Source organism: Anas platyrhynchos, chromosome 1 (genome assembly GCF_047663525.1).
Source record: "Anas platyrhynchos isolate ZD024472 breed Pekin duck chromosome 1, IASCAAS_PekinDuck_T2T, whole genome shotgun sequence".
NCBI lineage: Eukaryota > Metazoa > Chordata > Aves > Anseriformes > Anatidae > Anas > Anas platyrhynchos.
In genome coordinates, this window is record NC_092587.1 from 14299511 (window position 1) to 14311134 (window position 11624).

Below are 11624 nucleotides of genomic sequence, written 5' to 3' on the forward strand. Positions count from 1 at the left end.
TAATTTCTGTACCAATTCCTTTCAGCGTTACATTTCCCAGTGTGTGGTAGTGTGCTCTCTGAATTGCACTTTCTCAGAAATTCGGGTATTAGCTAATTGCATGCTGCTTTTGCACAGAATGGAACAGACAAGAAATATCGCATAAGGCAGAGGGAGAAAAAAAAAACGTTGGGTGGTGGAGAGTTCTTATTAATATGCAAGTCCAGCCTTCTCATCCTCTCGCCTTTCATGTTTGTCTCTTGTTCCGTCAGTTCCCACCCCCATTCCACATTTCTTTAAGTATGATGCACTAGTGTGTGCATACTAACAATGAGTCTGTCCTCTTGTTCACTTAAAGAATTTTCTGGCTGCCAACGCACTGTTTTTTTTTCCCCCTCTAGGATTTAAACAAAACAAAGAGAACAATTCTCTGCTTAGTTTTGAGCAACAGAGACAAAGATAGGAAGTATTTACCAACAGCAACTAATAAAGTGTGTTTGTTTTTAAAGGCAGGAGGACTGTTGGCTCATCACAGCGTGAGTGTAACTCCAGTTAACAGGAGGAGCAATGAACACATTAAACAAGGAAAGCAGAACTGTTATCTTGGAAACATAACTGGAGAAAAATATAGCAGGAAGCAAGAGTTGGAATTTCCAGAAAACAAAACAAAACAAACAAAACAGGAGGTCAGAAATTCCTGAATTCACATTCCTGGCTCATTCACTGATTCATTGTGTTCTTCCTAAAGCAAATTACATGACTCATCCGATTTCATCTTCATCTACAAAATGGTATAGTGTATGCCAGCAGCACAGAGTTAACATTGGTAGAGAATTCTTGTTTATCAAGTACATTGGGATTAATAATAAAAGAAGAAAGACACCAAGTTCAAAGCAGACTGGCTTAACACCAATTTGACATCAAATTAAAAACTTACCTGTGCCTAGAAATAGCTGCATCAACCCAGATATGCATTGTACTAGTGTAAAATAGGGCATGAACTGGCATGACTTAACTCAGACCTGAAAGAGGATTAAAATAGACTGTGGCAATGTTTTTATGATAACATTTCTTCTGTGTTTAGTCAATCTAGTGTTGAAGTACCCAGATTTCTGGAATCACTCACCGAGTCTTTCCTTCCTCCTTTACTTCCAGCAGGCTCCTGAACACTCAGTTAAACTTCCTCCTGTGTCCTGTCTTAAATGTCATTATTATCCCCCTCTCCTCCTGTTTCCCAGCTCTTTACCCAGCTTGCCCTTCTCATTTCAACCTCCCTCATCTTCTTGTTCCAATCTATTACCTTTTTTGTCTCTGTTTTAATCAGTTGGGTTCTTCCTTCATGCCGATTACATGTCAGCAAGGGATGAGAGGATCACCAGAAGATGAGTGACTGCTCCCAGATTCCTGACCAAACACATCACAAGCAATTATAGGGAAAGTTCCTCAACAGTGATGCAGCTGTGGTTTGGGCTCATGCCTACTCTTTCGCTCTGAATGGCAGCTATGCAGTCTGGTCATGCCTGTGAGAGATTTCTCTGCTACGTGAGCGTGGAATACTCAGAGACTTAAGTATTAAAGTCTAACATGTCACTATCCAACATGTGCAGAATACCATTCTACAAAGCCTCATAATCTGGCCCCATTTGAGGAGATTTTCATCAGTTCTTGCAAAGCCACATCTTTGGTATTAAGGCCTTCTTCTAAGAAGTCTTAGCTAAGAAATCTCCCTACTCAGAGTTAGGGATCGTCAACCAGTGGGACGAGAATTCATTAGAAATCAGATGTGGGCTTACCCAGTTTCCTCTTCTGTTGGCTTGGACTACACAAACAGTAGTCACAATAGAAACAACAAGGCACAGCCTGTGAGCTCAGTGTAAGAGGAAGCAATTGACTCATTTTTTCTTGAAGAATAAAGCCTCTTTCTTCCCCACAACCTCCTCTGTACTTTTACTTGATATAGGATGTTTTCTCAGCCCTCAAAAAAACAGACACCAGTAGGATGATGCCATGATGATGCCATGTTATGTCAGCAGTGCCCCAGGTGTCCTTTCCTCAACAATTCCTTCAGTGTGACATAGCTCCAGTGCCCTTACCAATACCTCTCTGGGTGATGAATAACCACTGCCCTGCTGTGCTGCACCTCAGCAAGGACCAGGGCTCCTTTATGAAGTTTCAGGTTTCCATGCACTCTGAAATAAACTCCTGTTAGTGGAGTTAGTGGAGTGGCCAGTAAAGAAGCACTGGCCAAACTGGTTTATCTGGGCACGGTTTGAGAACTTCATCCAGACAGCACAATAAACTTGTCCTGTTTTGTAGGAGGCAACCATTTGGTAAATGATGGCTCAGTTACATAGGCAACATGCATCAGTGGCTACAGTACACTACTGTTTACCATTAAAGCACAGAATAGAGCTGCTTTTGCTTAATTAGGCTTGATTACATATAAAGTAGTCAAGGAACTACTGCGCTAGAGGGGCATTTCAAAGAGGTATCTCAGGATTCTTTTAGTATGATCAAAACATCCCTCTTCAAAATGTATGAATTATTTCATTACTCGGTATGGGATATTTCATCCCATATGATTAAAATTTTACAAAGTTAGCAGTAACAGGATCTTACAAAGTGAAATGTCAGCCAGCTTCAATGGTCGTTAGCATTAACAGCCTGGTTCGTAACATCTGTGAACTAACCATGCAGTTTCATTCTATCTGGATACGCCTGTGCCATATCTATACCATATAAAACAGCAACATGAATTTTTTAAAGTAGAAAATGTCACAGCTAATCATTAAAAGAGAACTGGCTCGGTTTGTTAGCTAAGCAGTATTTCTTTCCAGCCTTCACAAAGGACACTCATGAATAAACTTTGTTAGTTTCAAAGAACTGAATAAAGACTGATTATCCACCTCTAGGCACTCGAAATTCCCCGTGCTCCTACTATAAGATGCATAACATCAAATAACAGTGAAAATATTCTAAACAGTCAGCTATGTTTTCATTCAAAGCACAGAGAACTAATCCAGTGCAATGCGCCTTGTGCATTGTTAGAAATGAATTCAGTGGGCTTGATTTTTCGGTTTTGATTTAATCATGTTTTACACCCACTTTGCTGTTCATTGTAGTCACATAAATGACTGTGGTGGGAAATATTCATGTTTGCACCTTCAGAGCTGCAAAACTTTATAGTAAACTTTAAGAATGTAAATATTGTCACTAAAGAGTATGCATTAATTGCATTATTTACTCAAGCCAGGCCTTTAAAATCACTACACTATAAAACTACATTCCCACAATACGTCCATCCATCTAAAGTAACTTCTCAGTATCAGGATTTTTACCCACATTACCAAGCACTCACGACTTTACTAGGTGGGCTGCCCTGATAGAGAGTAGCTCTGAGAGATATGCACAAAATGCTCAGAACCATGAACAAAACTAAAGGACTATGGCACAAACACTAGGTACAAAAATGCTACTGGGAATTCAATAAGCTGCTAAATCCAGTGTGTGTGCTCAGAGCATGCCTCCTGGATTTCCAGGAGAACAGAGGGTGCCTTTTCCATCTCTTCCTCTGAACTGTAGCGTGGAACCCAAGTGCAAATATAATGTTGTTAATGGTTTTGTCCACACACTGATTTATCTAATTACTCTTCTGGTTATATCATCTTTGTATGACCTGTTCAAAACTTCAGATAAGGCTCCCCTGGCTCTTCTTTCTTTCCCCAAATAATACATAGTTCAAGGTCAATAATTCAATTATAAACTAAAGCACTGTGTGAAATAGAATTGGGAATCTACCTGCAAATAAGAAAAATATTCAAGAATCCTATTTGCGGTGAAATTAACAGTAATCTGAATGGTAATGGAAATCTGCATTGCCAGCATAGCATTCCCCTTTTTTCTAGAGCCAGCCTGGTCCCCATGTAAAAAAGTACATCTGTCTGAGTGGTCTTCACTTTAGGAATTTGTGGTGGGCTATCCTCTTCTTAACTCTGAAATTCCTTAGGCAGTTGAAGATAACAGAATCACAGAGAGCTGAGGCTGGCAGGGCCCTCTGGAGCCCGCTGCTCCCACCCCTGCCCAAGCAGGGACACCCAGAGCAGGCTGCCCAGGACCACGTCCAGGTGGCTTCTGAAAGTCTCCAAGGAGGAGACCCCACAGCCTACAGGACTACATCTGTAGACGCTGCTGAGATCCCCTGAGCTTCTGCAGGCTGAGTGCCAGCTCCCCCAGCCTCCCCTCAGAGGAGAGGTGCTCCAGTCCCACCACCTTGGTAGCCCTCCATTGGGCTCCTTCCACTGTGCCCACATCAATCCTGCACTTGGGGGCCCAGAACTGGACACAGCCTCACCAGGGCTGAGTGGAAGGATCACCTCTCTCCACCTGCTGGCAACACTTTGCCTCATGTAGCCCAGGATACTGCTGCTGTGAATGCGTGTCCCTTGTATATTACATACAGTCTGGTAAACATCTGCTCTGCAGCTTACTGGGCATGGGGGAAAACACAACTCAAAGAACAATACTTGATTTTGTAACTTGTGTTCTCCAGCTTCCCAGTTGTTCTTTAAATTATTGGCAACCATTTCTTCTTTCTTCCTAGTTCCTTTTTCAGTAGTAAATTCATGTTAGACCTGTATCCAAAGCTTATTTGCAGCAGGTTATCCCTGAATCATTATTTTCTTGATTTTGTTTTTTTGTTAAGTGTTTTTTCTGGATCACGGTCATTTTCACCAAATATGTATCTAATTTTTCCCACAGAAAGAAGGAAAAAAACAAAACAAAACAAAACAACAACAACAAAAAAAACCACCCCTGTAATGATTTGTATCATACTAAGCCTTAAATTAATATTTTATGTGCTTAGTATGCCTTCATTTCATCTCTCTCTTCCGCTTAGAAACAGTTCTACTCCATGCTGCCAGTCTACAGAGCCTACAGTATTTCATATTAATGTATTCTTACACAGAAATTGTGATGACTGGGAGGATGGTCCCAGTCCCTCAACAAGGGATGAAAGGGATGCTTACCAGCTAGGGTTTCAAGCAGCAGTGCCATGAGAATATATTAATCAGCTGGAGGTCCCAGACTGGAAGAAGGAACAATTTTTCCCAGCATCTGGTAGAAGGCTATTATAATCTGGTGCCCAATTAGCAAGGCACTGAATGGAAAGAGCTAATAAGCTGTAGAGCACACACTGGAAGAGAGCTCTCTCCAGCAGTTTTGCTGACCACCATGATTTTCTCATATTTTAATCATTTGCAAGACTCTTCAAGCAGCAACATGGAAAATATGCAGGTGAACATTAACAGGATACTGAATTGAGATGCCAAGGCTAGCTAAAAATAAATGTGCTTCTTATCTTTTTTGGCTGGAAAGCATGCTGTGAACTAAAAGTGACAGAAGACCAAGCACAGCAAGCACAAAATGCCTTCTTCACTTAATACACGTGGGACTTGTCATGCCTGCTCCCTGCAACAGTGCTTCAATGCTAGTACCAGTGTAGTGCTCTGCTCACAGAATTTAGCTGTTACAGATAAAAAAGATATGCCCCTGGTTCTTGCTAAGCCTTCTAATCCCAGCTTTGAATAAGTTTAATAGTTATCAGTTAAACCCTTGCTAGAGTAAATCGTTAATTGCATTGGTAAATTTTCCCCAGCTGGGATTTATGTGCACATACCCACATAGAATAAGGGGCCCAAGGGGAAAAAGGAGAGAGAGAAGTGATGCCACTTCTGTCCTTGGTGAAAGGAAGGCCATACTATACCAACTTCTATCCCCCCACCCCAACAATAATACCTGCACTGGCTATGCTTTTTTCTACCCATAAAAAAGAACAAACCTTTTACCTGGTGGCACTGTCATCAGTTCTCTTTCTACTTGAGTCCATCCTCTTATAAATCCATGGTCACAGCACAGATTCTCTGTCCATTTGGCTGCTCTGAGGTTACCACTTCGCTACCTCTGCTGCTGGCCTTTCCTGCAGTACAGCCCTTTTTGCCCCAATCTAAAATCTGAGACGAACCATTCTGCCTCAAAAGCTGCCCAGTCTGATTGTGCCAGCAGATGCATTTGCAGCTTCTAATTTTCTTGTCCTGGCACTGAATTACTCCCTGCTTGATCTTTTCCTCCTCAAATTTACAAGTAATCATCTGTAAGTATGTGCCATCCCAAATGACCTGCTTTGCTGTGCTCACCCCACAGGACTACCTGAGGGTTGTGCAAGTCTCCATTTGGCTCACAGTGCTGGAACACAGCTGTCCCTGCGAGTATCGTTTTGCATTGCTTGATTGAAATAGCTGTACAGAAACTCAGCAACTCATGTGAAGACAGGGACTTAAACTGCTGTATGGTCCCTCATATTAAGGAGGTAAATGGAAAATGAAGAAGTAAGCAGGTAAAAATAGAGCTTGCCTTGAAGTGTGGGGGTCCCTGGAGTAATACCTGAGCACACATGCCATCAGCCACGTTCACATTGCAAAATAGATGGGATGGATATCAAGCAGGCAAAACTTGCCTTTAATTTATCCCCTTGGCTATGATGATAGGACTAGACTCAGAGGACTTCAAGAACATTTCCTAACCTGACTTCTTCAGGAAGAGACCACAAGGTATGAAAGCGTAGCTCACATTTCCTTTTCCGTCCTATTTTCATACCTCAGCAGCCTTGTGTGACCTTTTATAACTCAGAAGAAATTGTCCAGCTTTTCATCATAGCCTAGTAATTTTACTTTTCTGTCATCAGGGCCAAACATGAGTTCCCAAATATAATTTTTGAGATGCCCACTGCAGACAAAGATACAAGTACGAGGTGCGTAAGCAGGTTTTTGGTAGCTTCTAATGACCCATCTTGGCTCATAGCAGCAGCTGGTTACTGGTGTCCTGTGGCTACTGTGGGCTAAATTATTGAATTATTGATTTAATAAACTAGAAAATTAGCAGGATACACTGCTGGAGAAACCAAAGCTAGCTAGTTAAAGTTGGCTTAAATTTGTTAGCACAAACTGCAGTTACACAGGACCTGCAGAGCAGAGAACTGGTTCTGTGTCCATGCAGTCCTCCATGAAGTGAGACATTGTGGGTTCCTAGGCCAGCAGACCACCAATTAGATCTGAAATTCAGGACCCAGATCCCACAGCTACACCGAAATGCAATCCAGCCATGCTCAGCCTTCACCACCTGGTTTTGATGGGTGGAACGAGCAGCAGGCATGAGGCCAGGCAGCAGCTGTCCCACGCTCTGGTCCCAGCTCCTATCCAAAGCACTGCAGGACCAGGGGCAGGGCATATTGTGCAGCACAACTCTTCTGCGCTTTAGGCAGGACTCGAGAACGTTTAGATTACATTAGACAAATAATTAGTTGTTTACTGTGTGCGTAAAATATGATTTTCTCCTAGTTTAACCACACTGCTTAATCATGCCTCCCCAGCACAGACATTTCAGCCTCTTTCCATGTTTTTCTTGAAGCAGTGTATCATTGATTTCCTCAGTTAGCCAACTCAGACACTCAGCCACAGTTTTTTTATTCAAACAGAATTTAATTAGATTGGAAAATCATCCTTTTGTATGCCCAAAGATATTGAACCTAAACAGAAGTATGTGGCCAATTGCTCTCCCCTGCATGCGTAATCCAGCTCCCAACACAGTCGTTTGGAAATGCCAGCAAATGCTAGCACCAGAACTTTTGCAAATGTCACATGCTTGAAGATAAGTGCTTAAAGTTTTAACTCTGAATAACTTATTCATTTCATAACTCATTTAACCTCTTTCTAAATTATAATCTTATGTGGTGTTTTTTTGTTTTGTTTTGTTTTGTTTTTCTGAAGTTGAAATTTATTTATTTGTACTGAGTGCAAGAAATCCAATACTCTAAACTAATTAAATTATCTAAGTGAGTCATCCCAAAAGCTACTCTAATTACTATTTTACTCCTTTTATTTCCCCCTCTTAGGATTGCATGAATCTTTCCTTACCTTTGTTTTTTTTTTTCTAAAAAACCAACATTTCTATGAAGGGTTAGTCTCCATCTGATAATTTTTGACTTCGTCCAATTTCAAATGAATCCGGAAAAAGTTAGAATTTTCCAAGTTTCTACGAAGATACCAAGATTAGACACTAACAATGTTCCCAGGAGAGGAAAGGAAGGAGAACACAGGAGCCTATTTGGCAGGAGCTGCTGCATCCTCACCAGTGACTGAAGCCCATTCTGCTACTGTGGTCCAGGCAACACGTAGAAAAAGGGTAAGCAAAGAGCAAAGATTGTGTCTAGGATGTACAAATGAGCTTGGAATATTGCGAGATTGTGGTGGGGCATCTGAAATATAGAAGAGAGCTGAGTATTGGCAGGAAGTGCAGGAGGTAAGGAAGACTGGGAGAATATTTTGGTGACATAACAGTAGGAAGATGTTGGGGACATGGGATATTGGTTTAACAAAAAGCAATTTTCATTATTTTTTCTACTTATGAAACAAAGCAGTGGTTTGATAAGGCCAGCACTTGCTTAGCCCTTTTGAATGGAACCTGTCTGTACCTTAATTGCCAAATCATTTCAAAATGGAACTTCAGACAGGGGTTTCTAAGTCTTTTCTTAAAAATGTACCCGTTGCATGTGAATGAATATTTAGAATTAGAAGAAGCTGGTATACATGATCATGTAATCTGTACACCGCCCTGGGATTTCTGTATCTTTTTCAAACTTGAGAAAATAAGGTTTTGCACATCAGGAGTTCTGGTTTCCAAATTTGATAAGTTTGAGTAATCAGAAGGAAGTTGGTTCAAATGTTATCAGATTTCTTTTCAGCTTATGATCATATCATGACTTATAAATAGGAGTATTTTTAAAAAAATATTGAGCCTTAAACCTTGATCCTTATTGAGTGATGCAAGAGAAATTACAGGGTAATAAACGTAAGGTAATACTTTCTCATTTGCACCTTGTTCAATTCTTCCCAGTTAGTTTTTTTTCAGACTAGTTGGCCTGCACTCTTCCCAATGTCTAAATTCTGTTCACATTGTTGCCAATGTGCCTGTCAAATAATGACAGGTCTTTGTGGGTATTCTTTAAATACATAAAGTATTCTTAAAGTAAGGCTGTCTCTGAGCATGTTGGTATCCTGGAGCCCAAGTCATGTGGCTTGCCCTTGTCATGTCTGCAGTTTTGGTAAAAATTATGAGAAATCCTATCACCAGCACCTAATTTCTTTTAACTTGTGTGCAGCACTGTGAGCTGGTTCCCTTAACCTACCAGGAACTGATTGAGTTTTCCTTGAACTCCCCAGGGCAGAACGCTTCTAAAAATCTGCCTGCAGTGTGTTGTAGAGTATTTGTTTTTTCTCAGTATCATATCAATGGCAAGTACTGTAAGCTGCTAGAGGATGCAGCTGTTGCCCATACATCGGTAAGTGCATTTTATGGAAATACAGACTTCGTATGGAATCTTCCTTTGGAGGGACCTCTTCTGATTGTATCCTAAGTGAGTATATGATTGAGCAGCTGTGTAGGAGGAGGCTTTAAGATACAGGAAGAAACCTTTGTGGTTTATTAGACTATATAGTTATGAGTGAGAGCGAATGTGTTACTTGGAGATGTAATGCATTGGTCCAAGAGAATCATGTTCCAATTGCTGCTCTACCCTCAACTGTGCTTCTGTAGTAGGAAAACTAAGAGCAAGAAGATGAGTAGAACTTTTGTATACAGACCAGTGATGGCTAACAACGGTTCCAAAACTTAATGGACCTATGTGAAGAACAGTCTACCCTAGTAGGAAAGAGTGTCTACTAGTCTACTCTAGTAGGAAAGAGTGTGTCTTCAGAAGTAGGAAAGTCACTGTGTGGAAACTGGCCACTATGGCCCCTGTGTGATCTTACAGTTCAGTGGTGAGCCACAGTGTTACTGTGGAGGTTGTTTACTTAGTATGGGTATCGTGATTGTCAAAGAACGGGACTTGCATGCAGTGTTGGAGAGATTTTTTTCACATTTTCTCAATTTGTGAAGGGCAGTTCCAGACCCTATTGTAGGGAGGAGTGTAGAGCCAAATAGCTGCTGATTAATGCCTTCTGTTTTGTGCCTGATGAATTTTATGGATTACAGTGAATAAAAGGCTAATTTGTCTCCTAAAGCATATATTGATATAAATGTGATCATTTTCTGCGCTAGGTAACTTGGGTTAATAGAGTGTTGTTTCAGTGCATTGTGTTTCTCACATGTTCTGTCAGTATCAATAATGTCTTTGTGTGGCCTGCACTTCCTATTCATTTCAAATGGGTGAGCAGCAATAAGCCCTTCAACAAATAGATATTTCTTAAGCTGTCAACCTCAAAGCCTGAATAACCTACAGATGAGTGCAGCCAGGCCTGCCAACTGGAAACAAGAAGCACTTCTAAAAATGTAGAGCAGCTTACAAACCAAACAAACCTTAAAAGTTAGGTTCAACTGCAACTCAGCTGTAGTTCCTGAAAACATTAATACACAAAAGAACGAAGGCAGCATCAGTGCCTGGTATCAGCTCTCTGCTTTTCTGCTTTTCTCTCTTTTCCCTTCCTGCTTCCATGCATAGCACAACACGCTACAGGCATACAATGGGGAAGGGCTGCAGGGTTCCCTGAATTGTTCTGGTTAGCTTTCTCTACATGTGGCTGCCAACTCAGTGCACCAAACAGATTACAGAAAGGCTTGAAGATATTTCATTGTCTTCCCAAGAGGCTGAAGCAGCATCAGAGCAAGAAGCAGGTGTTCTTCACTCCATAAAGAGGCATGAATACGCATGGCTAACATCACTATGGTTTTGGCTCTTCCCTTCAGCTTTGACCTGTAAGAAACTGTTGAAATTCTTAGGTCACACTTATACCTGAATTTGAAAAGATAATGCCATTTCCTTAGGTGCTTTTCCTCCATAATCTCCATTCTTTCAAGCTACTTTTTCTCTCCCCTCCTCTTTTTCTGCAGCAATTTAGAAGTCTCTGCTGAACATTGGATGTAATGCTTGCTGCACATTTCCTTTTGGTCCTCTGTGGCATCGTGCATGCACTGAGGCTAGACAGCAAAATGCCCTGGCCCTCCAACCTGGAGCCTCAGACTGCAAGGACAGGCCAGTCATTTTCTGGGTGTAAGCAGTAGAAATAGACTTCCCTCCCACCGGCTTCCAGAGTATAAAGCTATCAATCACAACTTTATCACGGTATATTTTTTACCCTGGCCTACATCCACAGGTAGAAGGCAAGTGTTGATTATGGTAACAACAGAAAAAAATTCACAATACATTATTTTACTAATTCACATATTAGCTTTAAGAAAGGCATCTTACTCCAGGAGGAAGCAATATGACTGTCAGTGAAGCAGCTATCAGGGAAGAGAAAATAAAGAGCTGAGTTTATTAGTCAGGGCTGTCTGTCTGTCTTGGCAATTCATCAAAAACATGCGTATTTTGGAAGCCTCTGAATGAAAGTGAAAAAAAAAAAAGTGTCTTTTCAGTCTTGGAAGAGGAGAGTGTCTTTCCAAGGATACAGTGGTGCTTTTTAGAAGACTGTGCAACGTGTCTGTCAATGGAAGGCTCTTTTCAGAGCAAAGCTTGCTCCACCACTGCAGGTAGCTACTGACTAACGTTACTGACTGACTCAAATCCTTGTTGCCTGAAAAATCTGTAAATACAA

General features: G+C 41.2%; 1 protein-coding gene across 14 annotated transcripts in view; it reads right to left on the reverse strand.

The window, feature by feature from the left end:
• The window catches only part of SRPK2 (SRSF protein kinase 2), a 150373-nt gene extending 144517 nt beyond the window's left edge, over positions 1-5856 (reverse strand). For 4 of the 14 annotated variants that reach the window (XM_072032484.1, XM_038176205.2, XM_072032460.1 and 1 more), the window contains exon 1: positions 917-969. In XM_072032484.1, the coding sequence (XP_071888585.1) occupies positions 917-954 (38 nt within the window). In that variant the 5' untranslated portion in view covers positions 955-969. Of the gene's footprint in view, positions 1-916; positions 1002-1105; positions 1253-1279; positions 1299-5006; positions 5050-5825 lie in introns of those variants that run through there. The other 10 variants (XM_038176216.2, XM_038176214.2, XM_038176252.2 and 7 more) reach the window with 8 other exon arrangements.
• Positions 5857-11624: the final 5768 nt, after the last annotated feature.